At 40.4% G+C, this 18,925-nt stretch overlaps 1 protein-coding gene across 1 annotated transcript in view; it reads right to left on the bottom strand.

The window, feature by feature from the left end:
- Positions 1–18,925, bottom strand: part of kcnab1a (potassium voltage-gated channel subfamily A regulatory beta subunit 1a) — a 66,565-nt gene that overhangs the window by 18,060 nt on the left and 29,580 nt on the right. Inside the window, exons 2-3 of the mRNA XM_062386039.1 lie at positions 17,500–17,543; positions 6,915–6,952 (exon numbers count right to left, since the gene is read on the bottom strand). Of these exons, the coding sequence (XP_062242023.1) occupies positions 6,915–6,952; positions 17,500–17,543 (82 nt within the window). The remainder of the gene's footprint in view (positions 1–6,914; positions 6,953–17,499; positions 17,544–18,925) is intronic.

Genomic DNA, 18,925 nt, shown 5'->3' with positions numbered 1-18,925 from the left:
ACACACACACATTCATCCGCTCCTGGTATTTCATGATGGCCTGATACGATGATTATTTAAAAAATGAGCGTGAACGCTACGTTCACTCACGTTCATCATATGAAAGAACTGATTCGTTAAGTTCACCTTTCGCGAAAAATATGCGCAGCATGCACTGTACAGGGAGCCACTGCAGAGGGGCTGAAGAGCCGCATGCGGCTCCGGAGCTGCAGGTTGCCGACCGCTGCTCTAAGGTAACAAGTTCAGAAGGCAAAAACAGGGTTCCAGACATTTTGCGTTCACATGACTAAAACCTATTTGGTTAGGTCACAGTGACCTTTGCCCTGTCACCACTGAAATCAAATCATTCAATTTTTGTGTCCGAGTCAACATTTGAACCTAATTTCAAGAAATTGCAACAAGGTGTTCTTCTGGTATCGTGCTAATGAAATTGGGACGGCATAAAACCCTAAAACATAATGCCTTAGAGAACATGAAGTCCAATTAAAATTCTTAAATAATCCCAAAAAACTCTTTGTCACCCAAAAGTACTGAGTTATGACCTTGTCATACATACGGGTGCACCAGATCAGCAAAACACTGACAGGACTATATTTTGTAACGCAGTGACTAATGTCTTACTGCTCTGTTGGGAACATAGCTGCTGCATTCAGAACCAGCTGGAGGCCATGACAGCAACCGTTGAACTTATAACAGCGAAGACACAATCAAAGCTTGTTTTATTCATCAAAAGATAAAAAAAAATTGGCAAAATATTGAAAGAGGTAGAATGCAGGACTGAAATCCACAGCTGAGGACAAGTGGGTCAGAAGTGATGTTTTTCAAAGTCAAGGAAAGAGAGAGCAACTTTTTAAAAGGGCTCATTCATTCTGAGAGCCGGGGCTACCATTAAGGCATACAGAGCAGAATGAAATGGTGGAGCATGGATAATGGAGAGCTTACAAAAAGGATGGGTCAGTTGAGGAGAGAAGGATTTGGGAAAGAGTGATGACAGTGATGTTCTTGCTCTATCAAGTCTCTGTATGTGGGAAAGAATCTCTTTCAAAATGGCTGGGGGAGCTGGAAGGGTTTTAAAAACAAATAAAGAGGGCGCAAAGAGGCAAGAGAACAGATGGAGGATAAAGCTGTAGCATGTATGAGGTAAGTAAAATGTTCTGAGTACTAAAAGAGGAAACGATGGGTAATACACCGTCTTGTAGGAAGGCTGAGAAAGATGCAGGAGATGTTGTTGTGGCAACACAGATGAGATGAGAGTCACAGACAGGGAGCAGAGAGGGCAATAATGTCAGATTTTATAGGCTGACTGATTGGACTTTGGTGATTGCTCCGTCACGATGAGTCTCATTAGATACCAAAGGTCAGTCACTGTCCGAGTGAGCTCACCGTGACATTCCCAAGGTCAGGAAGCTTTTGAAGCTGATGAAGCATCGCTAGCTGACTCAGATTCCTGACCACCTCTGACAACCGGCCATTTTTGGACGAACTGAATTTGAACGATGGCCTTCAAATGAAAGGGGAAAAACTGCAGAGACAATCTGTCACTAAAACACATTTACTCACCTCTCCACCTATACACTTTTACCCACTGAAAAACATTGAGCCACTGTAAAGTTGCAGAATTGCCTGGTTGGCCTGATTCTGTCTTTGCTACCTACACCATGGAGTTCATGCTCATTGCTGTTTGTCTGGTGTTAGCAGGATTATAAGGCACTTTACATAGAAGGTCACCTATAAAATATGGTTTCATGACTGAGCTGCCAGCTCCCCACCACACTCACTACTATCAAGTTAACAAAGACACTCTCTTCATTTGGATAAAGATGTATGGACCCACTTTTGGCCTTTTGGAAAGACAGAGATGTTGGTGATAAATGTTAACATGCATCCCACCATCACTCTGTGAACTTTCTGTCTGAAAAATCTGTTACTACTCAGTTCAACAAACTTGACATAACTTTGTCAAACATAAGCATTAGAGCATGGCATTTTTTTTACTATGAGCATAATATGTCTCCTTCAATAACAGCATTGTAAAATGTATGTTTGTTATTTATTATTGTTGTATATCATTTTGGCCATGTGTTGTCAGAAATAGTACAAAGAGAACATTTAAGTGTGTCACGTGTGTCTTATTTCAGCAGTAGCATGTGCAGCCCTGACACTGGTGTAATGTAATATCTGTGTTTTGGGTGTCAGAGTTGTCGTGCATCTCTTAAAAAGGACACTGAACTCTACTGAGGACTTGTAGTATATTTAGAGTTCATTTGAAAACAGTGACATTGAACCAGAGCCAATCAGGACAACAGAGGACTTTTGAACCCAACAGCGATGCCAGTACTGTTGCTGCTGTGTAGGAATTTTAGGCTGAGTTTAATAAATTTAATAAATTTTACTGATGCTATCATGCTAAACTTTATTTCATTAAAATCGAATTCATAATTTTTTTAATGGCTCCTCTTACCTTTGAAATGACTGATAAAAGTTGTTGGGTCGGGAGAAACTTTATTCTGCTTCTGAAGGAGGGGATATACCAACATAGTTTAAGAAACACTGAACTAGAGAGAGCATGGACATTTAAGGAATCAAAAGAATATTGGAGACAGACTCTCTGTCTGCCCTCGACAGCAGAGCAGCCTGGTGGAGTGAAGTGCAGGAGTGGTAACAGTGACATTGAACTGGGGACACTCAGAATAACGGAGAGAAGGAGGGTGCCAGGCTCTGAGTCTGTGATACGAGTTGATGGCACTGAGCCCTAAGGTAAGAAAAATAAAGCTCTTACATAAGCCTACTTTATCACAGGGGGGGACTCTGTTCTCTTGTCCCTCAGTGTGTGTGTGTGTATGTGTGTGTACGTTTGTGTGATGACCAAGACCAGGACCCCAGCAGCCACATCAGAGCATGTTATAGTTCATTGACATGAGTGTAAAGGAGACATAAGCACACACACGAACACATGCCCTTTTGGATTCCATTTTGTTTTTCTTGTTTTTTTCTTTAGGTGTATATATATTTTTTAGATAGTTATATTTTATTTCTATTTTGAATTATTATATTCTATTTGATCTTATTTTACTCAAAATTTTTTTGTGTCTGCTTGAATTATTCTGAGCATTAAGGCCCTGTGGTTTTATACTGTCGCCAACCATGGCAGTTTCGCAAACCAGTGCAGTTTCAGTCCAAATGTTCCAAACATATAATAATAATAATAATACATTTTATTTATTAGGCGCCTTTCAGGATACTCAAGGTTGCCGTACAACAGTCAACAATACAGTTAATAAAACAATTTTAAAATGCACAAAGCAGAGCAGCAGCAGAACAACAATTTCAGCAAACAGGAACATTAAAAGTTATATGCCTGCCTAAACAGGTGGATTTTGATGGTAGATTTAAAAAGAGTGATTGAATTTGGGTCAATGTTCCTGATGTGAGGGGGGAGGGAGTTCCAGAGGTGAGGGGCAGAGTGGCTGAAGGCTCTAGATCCCATGGTGGACAGGTGGACTCGGGGGACGGTCAGGCTGATGGAGGAAGCAGACCTGAGCGACCGGGTACGGGCATTGATATGGAGTAGGGCAGAAAGGTATGGAGGAGCGAGGTTATGGAAAGCCTTAAATGTATGGAGGAGGATTTTATAGTCAATGCGATTTTTAATAGGAAGCCAGTGGAGTTGATGTAGAACGGGGGTGATGTGACTGATGGATGGTGTTCTAGTGACGATACGGGCAGCAGCATTCTGTACCAGTTGAAGTTTATGGAGGAGTTTGTGTGGGAGACCAAAGAGAACGGAGTTTCAGTAATCCAGGCGGGAAGTGACAAGGCAGTGAACCAGGATCGAGGCGGTGTTGGGAGTGAGTGAGGGGCGGAGGTGGTTGATATTGCGGATGTGGAAGTAGGCAGACCGGATAGTGTTGTTGATGTGGGTATGGAATGATAGAGTGCTGTCGAGGAGGACACCCAGGCTCTTAACCTGAGGAGAGGGGGAAACCAAGGAGTTGTCTATGGTGAGGGTGAAACTGGGCTGTTTGGTGAGGGTGTGTTTGGAACCAATGAGGACTGCCTCCGTTTTTTCACTGTTTAGTTTGAGGAAATTGGAGGAAAACCAGGATTTGATTTCCTGTAAACAGGCACAGAGGGAGGAGGGTGGGAAGCATGAAAGTGGTAGAGAGAGGGGGGAGTGGAGAACTAGAAGGGGTGGACAACTAGACATGTGAGGGGTCAGTTGCTGGTGGATAGTAGCTATTTTTGTATTAAAAAATGACATCAGGGCATTACAGTGGTCAGTGGAGTAGAAGTGTGGGGGAAGGGAATCTGGGGGGCGCAGTGTGTTGTTGACCACTGAGAACAGGGCCCTTGTGTTCCCAGCGCCAGCAGTGATTTTTTCTGTAAAGTGTTGGGATTTGGCTGAGGAGAGGGCGTCTTTGTATTTGATGATGTGGGCATGATACATCTGTTTGTGGATAGTGAGTCCAGATCTTCTGGAAAGCCGCTCCAGCTGACGTCCTTTTGCTTTCAGCTGACGTAGGTGAGAGGAGAACCAAGGGGCAGGGTGGGTGAATGAGTCCGAGTTTTGAGGGGAGCAAGTGAGTTCAGCAGAGTTTGGAGACCATTATTGTAGAGAGAAACCAGATGATCCGGGGTGCATGGGTAGTAACTGATGATGGGGAAATTGTCAATATGGTTCGGTCATAATGACATCACAAATACAGTTGCAATCAGAAATATTCAACCCCCCAAAGATTTTAAGGTGTTTATCAATTAAAGTAGACAGAATCTTGTTCTTTGATCAAGATTCTGCTTCAGATGCCTTCTTTATAAGTTGAGTGATAAAGAAAATCAACACGGAAAATGTGTGATGTAGTATTTGTGTGTAGCAGTATATTTTGTTAAGATAGCCATGTCACAATTATTCAACCCCTATATAATATTGTTGTTTTTAAAGCTGTCTGACAGTTTTTTTTGTCCTAAAGTTGAGTTGAGACATTATTAAGCCTTTGGGAACTCTAAACTGATCCTTCATTTGCTTCAGCTGTGATGCATATATAAACCCCTCCCATGAAGGTATTCAAGCAATCATGAGAAAGACAAAGGAGCTTACACAAAAGCTGAGAGAGGAGATTATTTCATCACACCTGAAACGCCTTGGGTAGAAGAAGAATTCCCCAAAAAATGATATTCCAAGAGACACAATTGGGAACATTATAAGGAAGTTTACAACTGATGGAGCAGCTTCAAACATGCCTGGCCATGGAAGAAAGCCCAGCATTTCATCAAGGACCCTCAGCAACTTAGTCAGAACAACTCCCTGTGTGACTGCAAGATAACCCTAACCCTAACCCAAAGATTCCAATCGAGGGGTGTAAGAAGCTTGTCCGCACTTACCGAAAACATTTTTTAGAAGTTATAAAAGCTAGAGGATGCGCCACAAAGTACTGAAGCAGGGGGGGTTGAATAATACTGCACATACACTTGTGTTGAAAGAGTTACATTTTTCATTTGAACTTCAAAGTTAAGTCAACTTCTGTTGTCAAAATAACTAAAATACGCATCAATAAATATCTTTTGTTGTTTGATGAGGTTTTTTTGTCATTTATTGTCACTATCTGTCATCCACATCACTATAATGTCTATTGAGGTGAGGGGGTTGAATATTTCTGATTGCAACTGTATGTGACAACTGATCATTTGATGAGATGAGAAGCCAAAAACATTTTTTGTGAGGCGACCTTGACCTTTGACCACCACAATCGAATCAGTTAATTGGCGAGTCAAAGTGAACTTTTGTTCCAAAATTGAAAGGATTCCTTTGAGGTTTTCTTCCAATAACGTTTTCACAAGCCCCAACAAATGTAATGTTAGGTCACATTGACTGTGTGTCTTTACCTTTGTCCACCAGATTATTATCAGTTCCTCCTTTAGTCTAACTGAACATTTTTACCAATTTGGATAAATTCTCTCAAGGAGTTCTTGAGATATCATGTTCACAGGGTAGGGACGGATGGACGTATGGACAGTAAAACCTGACAACACAATGCGTCAGGCAAATGGCTGTTGCCAGTGTAAAGTCATTTTGGAATGAATAAACATCAGTACTAGGTCATCCAGCTGTTAATGATGTGATCAAGGTTAACTATGAAACCACTCAGTTAGAAATAAATGGTGTGACAGATGTTCCATAGTCTCCCTAGATGTGATGTGGTTCACGTGCCACTCTAATCTGACAGATTGTTGAAGGTGCAAGAGGGTTAATGTTCATTTAATGATCATACAGTTTCTTTGGTCCCTATATTAATGTGTTTAGATAAAGTTAATCTGTTCCTTCAATTCCATGAATTCAGGCAGGAAAGTGTTATATAAACAGTTGCACAGACATGACAGAAAGAGTATGATTAAAAAGGTTTTTAAAACCACATTCCACACAAAGTATGAAAGTATGATGAGTATGGTTGTTTAGTAGAATATTGTATATATATACAGTATATATATATATATATATTATACACAGCTATGCATGTATGGCATTTGTTCATTATGAAATAATGGGCATCCTGTAGATAGCAGTGTGAACATCTCGCAGCACATCATTGCAATCGCACTTAATTTACACATTTGTATTTCAAGCTTGGTGATGTCTCCTAACAATCCACAACCAGAATTCAGTGTTTTTAAGACTTGCCCTTTTCCTGACAACACAATCCTTGATGTGGGTTTTTATATGGTTCACCCTGAGTGTAATAAACAGAGAGTTTAAAGGGCTGTCCCCACATCCAGCAGTATAGGACATTAGGTCCACGTGTGTTTATGTTTAACACATATACGATACTCATCACTACCATACATAGACTACAAAAAAATCAATAAGCAAAGAGACCATTAAGGTTAAATGTACAATTAATACACAAGAAAATGTTTCTTACCTCGTCTGTTATCTGTCCTCCGAATGTCACCCATGTACCTGCAGGGAGGAGAGACATTGCAGCGTTAGGAAACTTTTCTATCCCATCAGTCCTTTCTGTCAGTGTGTGTGTATTTGACATCCTGCAGGAGGACAAGCTTAATCCCGGGCTGTGACACTAGTTGAAAGAGGCTGTCAAGTTCCCAGGAGAAGAATATGTCGTGTTCAGAGCTGCGGCTCTGAGGGATCACCTTGTGAGAATGTCTGTTAACACTTTCTCCTTTCACTGGGGACTGTTTGTCACCATCATGGAGGACCCTGTGTCCTCTATCTGTACGTTCTCATGTCTGTCTGTCGATCACGTCATAATCCTCATTGCCAAACAAGCACAGTCGACATGACAAACAAAAGACTGAACCACCTGGATCAGAGCAGACACTAAATCCTCTGCACATTCCCTCACTGAATTATGTATGTGGCTTTGTTGAGGCAGGATACGTTTCCCATTCAGATTATGTCAAAACAGTTTTAGCTATCTAATACCCTGCCAGACAGTGAGACAGACAGGGAGAGAGGGGGGGGGGGGGGGGCACACCCTCATTCTCAGAAATATGTTTGGTGCAAACCTTTAAATGCTGCAAGGCTTATGTGTGCAAAGAAAGCAGCAAGAAAGTCAGGGCTGTCTGACAAGCCACAAGGTAGTTTGGGTTGCCATGTGTTAGAAATTTGGCAGCAGAGTTTTTTTATCCTCACCATCAAAAATCGTTTAGCGCCTTCACTTTCAGGCATCGCAAGTTCTGTGGCTATGAAACAGTGAATGCATTTCCACATCATAAAAGTTCCCATCAATGACTGTATTCTAGAGTTGCACTGATTCAGAAACAGAGAGCGAGAATATGATAATAATGATAACCCATATATATCATGAAATTCTTATTCTATTTGACATTAGGACAAGATTATATTTTAAATGTATATTAAACCCATTTGTCTTCCAAATACCTTTTTTCACCTAATTATTTTTGTTTAGTACATTATCGAGTGATACATGCTGTAAATCATTAGTCAGTTTATTTAGCCTAAGATTGATAATGACCCTGAGATTGCAGACCCTGAACACATATTACCAAAAAAGAAGATGAAATTAACCATGGCTCAAAAATCTTGCTCTGTAAATGAACTGTGGATTTGGCAAATTATTACTGCCATTTTATATTCTTTCATATTAATTATTTCAGTCTTCATGTGAGTGAGAAACAAACAGAAAGTGAGAAGCATATATGACTACGTGTATTTATATATTTGTTAAGTGTTATTTAAATATTTTTTCGTATGCAGTGATGTATGCAGTAAAACTTTTAAATTCTGAGGGAAATGTAATAATCAAGTTAATCATAATACCATCCATGCTTTATATAAACAATAATCACATATACTGATCATTTAATAATGTATTTAATTGGATCCCTTAAATTTGGTCATGACAAAATTGGGATTGCTACCACTTTTCTTCATCTAAAACTATTACATGTCCAATCTCAGTGATCTCTCTTTTGTTGCTTTTCCTGAGGTTTCATCCTTTTTAGTTTAGAGGGTTCATATGCTGTACAGACCTTAAAGAGACAAATGTGTCATTTGGAAATGCATAATTTAAAACCGACCTTTCTAGTAGAAGATTTGGTCAATCAAGTAAAAAAACCCATAGTATTTAAGCCTCCTGTCTTTGAGAAGAGTAACGCAACCCCTCTAGCAGATTAAGAGTTCTCATTAATTCCGTTCAGGCAATGAGTCTCTCTCTGCTCATTTGAAATTTCTGTCTTTCTCCATTCCGATACCTTTTAGTGGCCAACATTTCATAGTAAATGGCAACTCTACCTGTGACTCTCTTCACCTCCACTCCTCAATTGTCCTAAAGCAAACTGACGTTCACCTGAGACGGGGGACAATTAAACAGCACTCAAGCCCTGCTCATTTTAACTGGCAGGACATTACGATACAGCAGACCTCATTATTCCATACATTGCAATAGCATCAACTCCACTGAGGGGAATTTACACATGGCAAGGCTGTGGATAAATTGGATCTGTTAGTGCGTAATAATATTATTATCTTAAGTTAATAAGGAGCAGAAAGCGGCAGTTCTCACCATGCAGCATCAGCAGAATCATAATCTAACTTTTCAGCCGAGGGGGGATTGACATTTATTTTGGACATTATTACCACAAAAATGGCATTTTAGCTTTACTGCACCTATAGTACAGTTGTTATTGTTCAGTGTGTGCATGAGGTTGTGTGTTATTTACTGGGTTGTTTCCCGTACATCCTGGTGTGTAAATCCTTGTGTGTGTGTGTGTTTAATCTGCCCCTTGAAGCAGTCTCCAGGGGGATGGAAATGTAATCACAGCTGACGATGTCCGGTTGCAGCTCTGAGCTTTGTGTGTGGGCGGGAGACTCAGCATGGGAAGAAACCCCTGCAGAGTTTCTGCTCTTATTCTCTACATTCAACTGACTTTTATGTTTGATGGAAATTAATGTCCTGTCAACAACAAACTGCCTATTTTCTTTTCCTGGCAGTTGCTGGTGGGAAGTGCCAGAAGTGGTACTCAATGTTGCTATGCAACAATAGCTAATCTGATAACCTTAAAGGGAAAGGTGCTTGACTCAACGGGTAGATCCAGACTAACTCCTCATAATGCCTTATGCACAATAAAGGATCATTGGCCAGTTTTGGGTCTGATTCTGTCCTCCAGACGATCCCTGATTGCTGTTTAAGGGCTGATCTAAACAGATTACAGTGTGACTGAATTTGAGTCCTGTATTATGTTTGATATCAAACAAGTTAGACATTTATGATTTGAAATAGGGGAGAATTATGACGTATGAGAGGAACAGTGATTTGGCGACACACAAATAGCCAATTAGAGCGGTCTACATACAAGGCAGGCTGATGGAATAAAACTGAAGGAAAATGGGGATTTTAATGAGTGAGAGAGATCAGATACAGTTTCTGGTTTGGCAAGAGGTGCATTTTTTTTTCTTTCAGCTTTGTGCAAGTCCTTTTAACTTGGATGTTGAGTTTTGAATCCAGTCCTGTACCTGGCAGCGAGATAGATGGCACACATTTAGATGAAACATGTATCTCTGGTGTCTCACTTTAACTGACCTCCTAACTCTGTTTTTCAGCAGTTTTCAGCTCGTCTGCCCACAGAGAGAAAGGCTGACTCATATTTAGTTTTTATTTCCAGCTTCAATAAAATGAAGCAGTACATCTCTGAGGTGGTTAAGCTTGTAACTATTGATTTATCTAGACAAGACACACAAACACCAAATATAGATCAACCTTGCTTATATACGGAAACCTCATTTTTGAATAGACACATTTTTTAACCCATTGAAGGACCTGAGACTAAACTATTAAGGAACCAGATGTGAGTATTATAAGTTTAAAAGATTCAAAAACTAACCAAGATTATCGCCAGAATGTAAAGACATAGCAGTTTTGACATTATGTCTGATGCTGCATTCATATCGAACGCATTGCAAGCCCTAAACGTGGTGGGAAGAAGTTACGTGAATAAACACAACCAGTGAATATTCCCCTGTTTTCCTCCATCACCTGTACCAAATCATCGGATCACATCACTCCTGTACTCATCCAACTTCACTGGCTCCCTGTACAATACCGTATCGACTACAAAAACCTTCTCCTCACCTATAAAGCTCTCCACAATCTAGCCCCCACTTACCTCCACGACCCCCTTCAGGAATACATTCCCCCTGCACCCTCCGCTCATCCTCTTCTGGACTGCTAACCATCCCCACGACACACCTCAGTACCATGGGTGCCCGAGCCTTCAGCTGCTCAGCACCCAGGCTCTGGAACTCCCTCCCCCCCACACATAAGACAATCAGACTGCATCACATCATTCAAGTGTCAACTCAAAACTCACCTGTTCAAACTGGCATACTCCTTATAACTGGACCCTGTGCACTTCACTTGTTTTTTATGTTGATGTTCTGTTTTAATGTTGTTTTTATCTTTAATGTTTTTATCTTTTATCCTGTACTATTGTATTGTAAGGTGACCTTGGGTGACTTGAAAGGCGCCTCCAAATAAAATGTATTATTATTATTATTAGAAGGAGTGAACTATCAGCTGATAGCCAGCGGAAGACAGGAGAGGAGAACTACTGACTGAGGTAGCTACAAGTGTGAAACACCGGAGAAGTCAGCGCTGTTGTGTGTGTGTCCAGAAGCCCGACCCGGAGCACACAGCTCGGAGACTTTTTCTGGCTCCTCCAGGAGCTGTGTCTGGATGAAGGTAATTTTCAACACTACTTGACGCCGACCATTGACTGGTTTGATGATTCTCTAGCTCAGGTCGGTGCCAGGACTTAGTTTACTGGGTATAAGGCAAAGGACTGAATGACTTACGCAATACAAATTTTTGTTTTGCAAATTTTGGCCTGAGTTCAAATATTTCAACTTGAATGTGATGATCGATGGACGTGATAGACGGGATCACATAAATATCGACTGAAGTAAAGCATCCAGCTCGCCCCAGCCTGTACTTTCCTTTTCTTCCTCAAGACTCACTAGTGAGTAAGCATAGTGTCTGCTCTCATTCCAACATGAGAGGATGAGGAAGCAATGACTACATTCGTCCACCCCTCATGCTCAGCCACAGATCCTCTCCCTTGCATTTCTCCACTTCTCAATCACTTCTACTGTTTTCACTACACCTTTCCTGTCTCTGACTGGGCAGACTGGATGTGAAATAGTTATTGTGAGTCAAACAATATGAGAAGAAAACAACCCACCACCTCATATATACTCACATTCCAAAGCTGTGTGGGAAATATCATTCTGCAATTCATGCAGGTTTGGCAACATAGGGGTGTCCAAACTACGGCCCGAGGGCCAATTGCAACCCGCCATCCATTTTTAATTGGCTTGCATCATAAATTTTTTTTCATTTAAACTAACAATTTAGTAGTACTTGAATGGCACTTACTTATAGAACTTTGTAGTTTTGCTTTATTTTTGAAGAAATTGTACTTTCTGGATTCTTGTTCTTCTGGGTTTTTACTCTCGGGGTTGAATACACTTATTGTAAAGGTCGGCGAATGCTTCTGCAACTGCGGCTGCGGCTTTTCACGCAGCTGTGTTGACGGACTCATTTTAATTTATGGTTGTCCAAGGGTTGCGCATGTTGCAAAGCAATTAGACACGCGTTCTTTGTGTGTGGCAGTCGTCTCTCCCCCCCCAATATGTCCCATAATGCCTAATGGTGAGTCAGAATATGCAACAGGGGAATGGAAAGGCAAAGCAGTGACATATTTGGAGTTTGAATTTGACAGCTGGATAATTCTAACATAGTGGCTCGTTCAACAAAAATGAATTTATTACGTGTTACATAGCTGATGTTTCTGGGGGGTTGGGGTTCATGCCTGAAAATGTAACCAGGGATGTTGTTCAATGTTCTATACGTGTCCATTTTTAGATACAAGTATTAAGTGGCTGTTTTGTTGTACTGAAACCAATTTAAGCAACAAATTATTAATAATTAATCATTATCTCAAAATCTGTGTGATTGTTTTCCGTGTGTGTGTGTTTGTTTGAAGAGAATGCATGTCTTCTTTTATTTTTAAAGAGTGTATATGCAACACAAACTCTCTCTCTCACACACACGCACACGTACACGCACACACAGAGCCTATTTTCAGTTGTGTTGCAATCCCTTGTCTATTGTACTCCCGCTTCACGTTCTATTGATTTCTTCATAACAATTCTGCTTGAATCACCTCAGCCCTTTTTCCGGCTACAGCTCTGCTTACATAGCAGAGATAAAACAGCATAAACTCCTCAGAATTCAACCATGCACAGAAAGAACATAATCTCTGTCTGTTTTTTTTTCCACCCCGTCGCCACAATATGAGAAACATTGCACCTGAAAATTTTGAACAACGTTTTTGAAAATAAACAGACTTGAATCAAAACCTTTTCTGACAAAGTTCCAAAATGAACTGAAGAGTATTGGCATAAATATTGTGGTGGCATCAGCCGAGTTGGCTGCTGGATAAGCAGTATTTCGAGTGCTGGCAGAAAGAGACAGACTCATAAGGAAGGCCAATTCGGTCCTGGGATAATCCGCTGACCCTGTGGAGGTGGTAGGAGGAGAACAATAGCGAAGCGGTCATCTCTGTTGGAGAACCAGCAGGACACCATCACAGCACCGGACAGCTCTTTCAGTGACAGACTTACGCTGTTTATACTGATTCTTCAAGTGTCTGAAACAGAGGTATCACGGGTCATTCCTTCCTGCTGCTGTTGGACTACAGTCAGTAGTATTACAACACAAGTAATAATATTTTCTCAATCCACGAAATTTAATTTCACGTATGTGCAACACTGTTAAAGTGTAAATATTCTGTTTTAATTGTACATACTACTTTCATTATTACTTTCATGAACGCGCCAACTGCATGTTCATGAGAACAGCAGCAGTTTGTAGTTCTGTGTTATGAGTGAACCTTCACTGAACTTTGAATTAACAGGTGAACAGCTCTTAGGGGAAGCAGCGGTGGTGCAGCATCAGGGTTCTTTACTTGCTGTGGCCTAATTACCTCTTTTACAGTTTCAGAAAGAAAACTGCAAGCAGCATTAACACAGGATAATCAAACAGCCAGGTTTAGAACAGTTACTGCACTAGCTTGGTTCAAAATTATAAAGACGTTGGATTTTGCTTTATTTAGGTTATGACTATGAAACAAAGAGAAAATGCAGAAGGCTTAGGTTGTCTGATCCCCTCAGTACTGTGAGTATATGCGTTGGCTTATAAGATAAGATATGATTTTAAAGGATGAGGTTAAAGTACAAGAAAAAGTGGAACACAGATAAGAGTCAAGTAAAAGTGGTAGAAATAGAGGGAAGGAGGATATACTACATCACATTCTGCTCTTTTTATCGCTTGGAGAAGCAGGATTGCATTTCAGGAATTCACTCTCTTTGCCGCATCAGTACATTCAGGACAACATACAGATGAAAGTGCATAGGGCATGAGAATGTGAGAGGACAAGAACAAGGTTTAAGTTTCACACAGACGGTGTTGATGATAATTTACTTCTGCATCAACCTTATTTCCTCTTTTGTCAGCCACACACACAGACAGTCCACCAGTGAGCTTTGCTTTAGGCAGAAGAGTGACGCCACTGCAGATCTCCCTAGAGTCGCTCCGTCGCCTGTTTGCGGTGAATGAGGAGATATTGAATTATCAGCAGGAACAGACTGCCCGGTCTGAGCGGCTATGATGAATTCACTCATCGACGAATCCTTCTTCATAGCCTCTCTGTCATGATGTTTTTGTTTAATCAGTTTCAATTAACCAACAAAGGGTTTTTCAGATGCATGGAATTTAATTGTGTTCTGCTTGATGTGGGGTTAACGTTTTTAATCGTCCGTGGAATGATATCAAATTGCCTTTCAGAATTTGGCATTGTGCAATGAAAATTTTTAACTAGTCAGTTTCACAGTGAAATGAATTTCCCAGTCTGAAGTGATGCCAGGGTAAAGAGGGAGTAATACAAGGAAAATGTTTTGTTAAGTAACAATTTGTATTTTTTTTTTACATGATACAAATATATAATCTGCCAAATGAGTCCCTATAGGATTTGTTTTTTATTCTAAATTTCCCATTACAGTTATTTTTTTCCATCCTCTGGGAAGCATCGTGAAAAGTGTTAATTAGGAGTTTAAATGACGACATCGGTAGCGAAAAAAATTACTTAATTCGTGTACGGTACCAAGATCTTTTCAATGTTGAATATGTCGTGGTAATGTTGTCGTCATCCCACCGTGACATCACCAATTGGTTTGTGAAGCCTCAAGTTGAGCATTTTGTCGGGCACCATCATGGTTTTTTGAAACAAGAAGTAACCATCTTTGGAGGAGCTGGGGGGTGGAGCCTGTTTGAGAGCTGGGGGACACTGCATTCCTATACACCTACGAAGTGCACCCATTGGACAGAACTAGCTTTCAATCACATGGGATCTTTATTCAAATAGATACTGTGCTTAAGTGTCTATTTGACTATTTGACTCTAAACCGAACATATAGAAGCAGCTTCAGTAAAAGCATTCTCCAGAATCTTGAAGTTACTTCCTCAGCTACACACATTTGAGTATGGGAGTTAAATGTGGGGGAATAAATTAAGCTGACAATGATCAAATAGCAGAACCTTAATAGACTGAAAAGAAAAAGATATTCTGCTCAATCTCCCTTTATATTCTAAATCAGGAGCAAGAACTTACACCATTAAAAAAAAAAAGTTAGCTGATCTGAAAGCATACTGAATATAATAGAATCCATCTTGGTGCGGCTCTCCACTTAGAGCAGAAGAAAACTGAAATTATTTCAAGTTGAATCTTGAATGTTTAAAAATGATTTATTTTCTTTTGTGGCTTTCCTTCCTTCCCTTTTACTTTGCTCAAGTTCACTTCAGCTGTGCTGCTCTGAATCTTCAGTGCCAAAGCAAATGATTTATCAATTTCCCTGTAGTGAAGTGTTTTGTTTGCCAGCCAATCCATATCAAGGTCGACTTGATACTTTAATGTTGCGTAACTTTCATCAAGAACTCAACTTGGATTTCAGCCAACCAAGTTTGCCAAGTTGCCTCAACTCCTGCAGAGCCCTTCCAGCAGGTCTCACTTCACACACCCTGAAACTCTCCACAGTGTTTAGGCACGTTTCGTTTTCAATCAGCCTGACAGGGCACCTGTCACTCCGCTGCTCATCGACCTCCGCTAGCTGCTGATGGCTGCCCAAATCACTTTTGTCTACAGAACGACTTTTGGGTCTGCATCTACTTGAACTCAATCATTTGGGGTTATACTCCTTCTCCCTCCGTGTCCTTATACGTCTCTGACATTTCCATCCCTGCACAAAAAAGGTAATCACAGTCCAGCCATCAGAGCATGGGTGTCACTCTCTGGCTTGTCTGTCAACAATCTTCAGAAAAGTCTCCTCTTCTCAGAGCAACTCTATCATCTCCCATCTCTAAGGACACATCCATATAATTTATTAGTTTACATTGAATTTTTTATCTTTGTCCACAGAAGCTTTTTGGCTATGCATTATTTTTAATCCCCGTTCATACTAACACACCTAAAAACGTCATGTGGCCACTCACTAACAATAGGCATGCAAGTGCCTTTTCAATATAAAGTGTACAAATACAATCATTCAGCACTTTCTAATTGCACGTACTTATTTCAAGGTCTTACACTGTACGGAAGCTTTAGTGTTGTCTCTCTAAAAGCAGCCTGGGTTCCTAATTCACATTGCAGCTGTAATACAGCGAGCAGAGATGCAGTAGTGTCACTAGAAAGGTTCTTTAAGAAACAGCGACTACAAAAGTTTAACACTTTGATGTGAAACTAACACAGTTAGCACTTGACAAGTGGCCTAAATCTCTGGATTAGTTTCTGCATGTCGCTTTGTCTAAAACAGACTGTGTGAATTCTGAAAAGCATAAAAAAAAAGAAAAAAAAAGTGCAATTCCTTGAAAAAGAGGTTGATTACACCATTATGTAAATTAAGCCATTTTCTGGTTGAACCAGTGATTCTCTGAGGGCATCATCATGCAGTTGCAGACTGGCTCTCTAAAGAGTGCAACAGTTACATCTCCTCCAGGCTGTGGTTCACACAACGGACGACAAACAGAAACAAATGTCACATTCACAGTTTAACTCGACTTAATTAGCATTTCATGCATTTTCAGTCTGCTGCACTGTAAGTCAGTAATATGAGTCTGTGACAGTGTCGGTTTTTAACAATAGACTTTTCTAATGTAGAATACATGCTTCACATGCACACGTGCATGCACATACACAATTATCCTCCTGTGTGGGGCAATGGTCCTTGAACTTAATCAGTGAAACACCATTGAGCTTTGCCCTCTCTCTTCCTCTCCTCCCCTGCCATCTCCATGTCCGCCCTGGGCTCAACATGTGGCAGGCAGCTGGCATTATGTTGACCTTTTCTGCTCTGTGCTGCTCAGCCAGTCTGACTCCAAACTCTCAGTGTACCATGAACCACCTGGGGTTGCAGCGCTCAAAGGTGGCCTCAGAGTCAGATATTACACCCTATAACACAAAAGTTCTGCATGGCACCACAAGCCTTCCCCTGACACCATTTTAGTTCAAAATCATGCTCCGCTTTATTCACCATTTCAGTCACAAGAGAGTTTTTTGTGATAAGGGGCCGCCGTCCGTGAGGTTGTGCACTTAACAAAAACATGTGATCACCCTAGCAGGTCTCTGCCTACAACACTGACCGTCTTCTGAAAGGCCCCTCATAATTTTCTATCAATCATTAACAATGATAAAGTATCTAAGCTAATTTTTTTGTGAAAACAAGGTATTGTCCCTGCTCATCAACGCCTCCAAGGAAGTGACCATCCTAAATTGAATGTTGTTTGTTTTATTTAAATTCTTTAATTGAGTGTATTATTGACTTAATACAACAATCAACAAAGAGTAATATTTGTGTTATCTGTGTAATGGACAATTGCAACGTGGGTCTTGAAGGAGAGTTCAGAGTCTACTCACCCAGTCCTAAGCATGATACTCTGAGTCCTGACTTTCCCAGATTCCTGTAAAATGGGAAAATAGGAAATCAGATCACAGACATTAACCTTACACATATACAAAACCAGATAAGGTAAAGGATCCAATGAAAAAATTATCGATGTGTAAAAAAAATGGTAATGGGAATTTCCCGTCAGCTGGGTGGAGAAAAAACACCAGGTTGTCACTAAGAGTGTGATGCAGGGAGAAACAGGATGTAAAGGAAAAAAAGTAATCAACTCACTGATTGAAAGCAATGGAAAACACCAACGTGATAAACCCAGTACAAGTACGTCAAATAAAAAAGTGAAGATTGTATACCAAGGAAATAGAATTAGAACTTGTTTTTTGCAGGATTGAGATGAAGCGTATGTGGATGGTAGTTGGTGTACACTATGGATATTAAACACATCTTATTCGTCTGCTAATGGTCTCATTAGCTGTGTCATTATCACTCCAGTCTCTCTGTATGCATACAGTAATTAGCCTTCTCTTCCACGATATACTCCCACATGCTGTCTTTGCATCCTTATTAATCCACTAAATCAAGGACATGCTGACTATAGAGTGTATAGCGGCTCAAATCATCGATCCTTTATGCAGGTTAGCTTAAGACCCACTTATAAATGATTAATATCACCCCATAAAGTTAATGTAGCCACAGTGTTGTAAATGTTTTCCTGTTTACACATCCAGCAGACACACAGGGGGAATATCTATCGTATGGAGCAGTTTTTGTGTCCACTTGACAAATTTGAATCCAATAGTCATTGTCCTGTTCTCAGGAAAATATCTGTCATTGCTGCTAAATGCTCCACTGCGTTAGACAGCTAATCGCTAACTTTGTTTAGCACTATTAGCATACAATTGGTTATTGTGAGTTTTCTACTGAAACAGTCTGAAAACGATGCTCACAAGAGTGGTCAGAATAACTAAAACAGTGTAACTGCGAGCTTTAAAATACACACCATAGACTGTATACAAATATAGACAACATGACTCTGTCATAAATTGAATGCTCACCGTCTGATCGTCCCCTGGTGGCTATCACTACTGCAAAGTCTCTGGCTACAAATGTCCCAAAAGGTGCAACATGGTGACTCTGGCATCCAAGATATTTTTTCTTAGTTATTGTACAACTGGAGGATTTGGAGATCAATCTTCATATAAAGACTATAATTAAAGACCAAAAGACTGAGCTGAAAAAAGCTGAAGAGCGTAATAGAGCTGGGGTGATATCAGTGAGTTAGAAGGATCCCCATATGATCTAAAATTTGACAGTGCTACATTAATGGCTGGGAATTTGTATTCAAAATTGATTAGTAATGTCATAATGACCCGTTCACATTCAACAATATCCAGTCTAGAGGTTCATCGGACTGTCTGAAGTAGTTGATCCAGCAGAGGG

Source organism: Platichthys flesus, chromosome 4, assembly GCF_949316205.1.
Source record: "Platichthys flesus chromosome 4, fPlaFle2.1, whole genome shotgun sequence".
In the NCBI taxonomy this organism is placed as follows: domain Eukaryota; kingdom Metazoa; phylum Chordata; class Actinopteri; order Pleuronectiformes; family Pleuronectidae; genus Platichthys; species Platichthys flesus.
The sequence above is the reverse complement of the archived record's forward strand: the minus strand, read 5'-3'. Positions and strand labels throughout refer to the sequence as shown.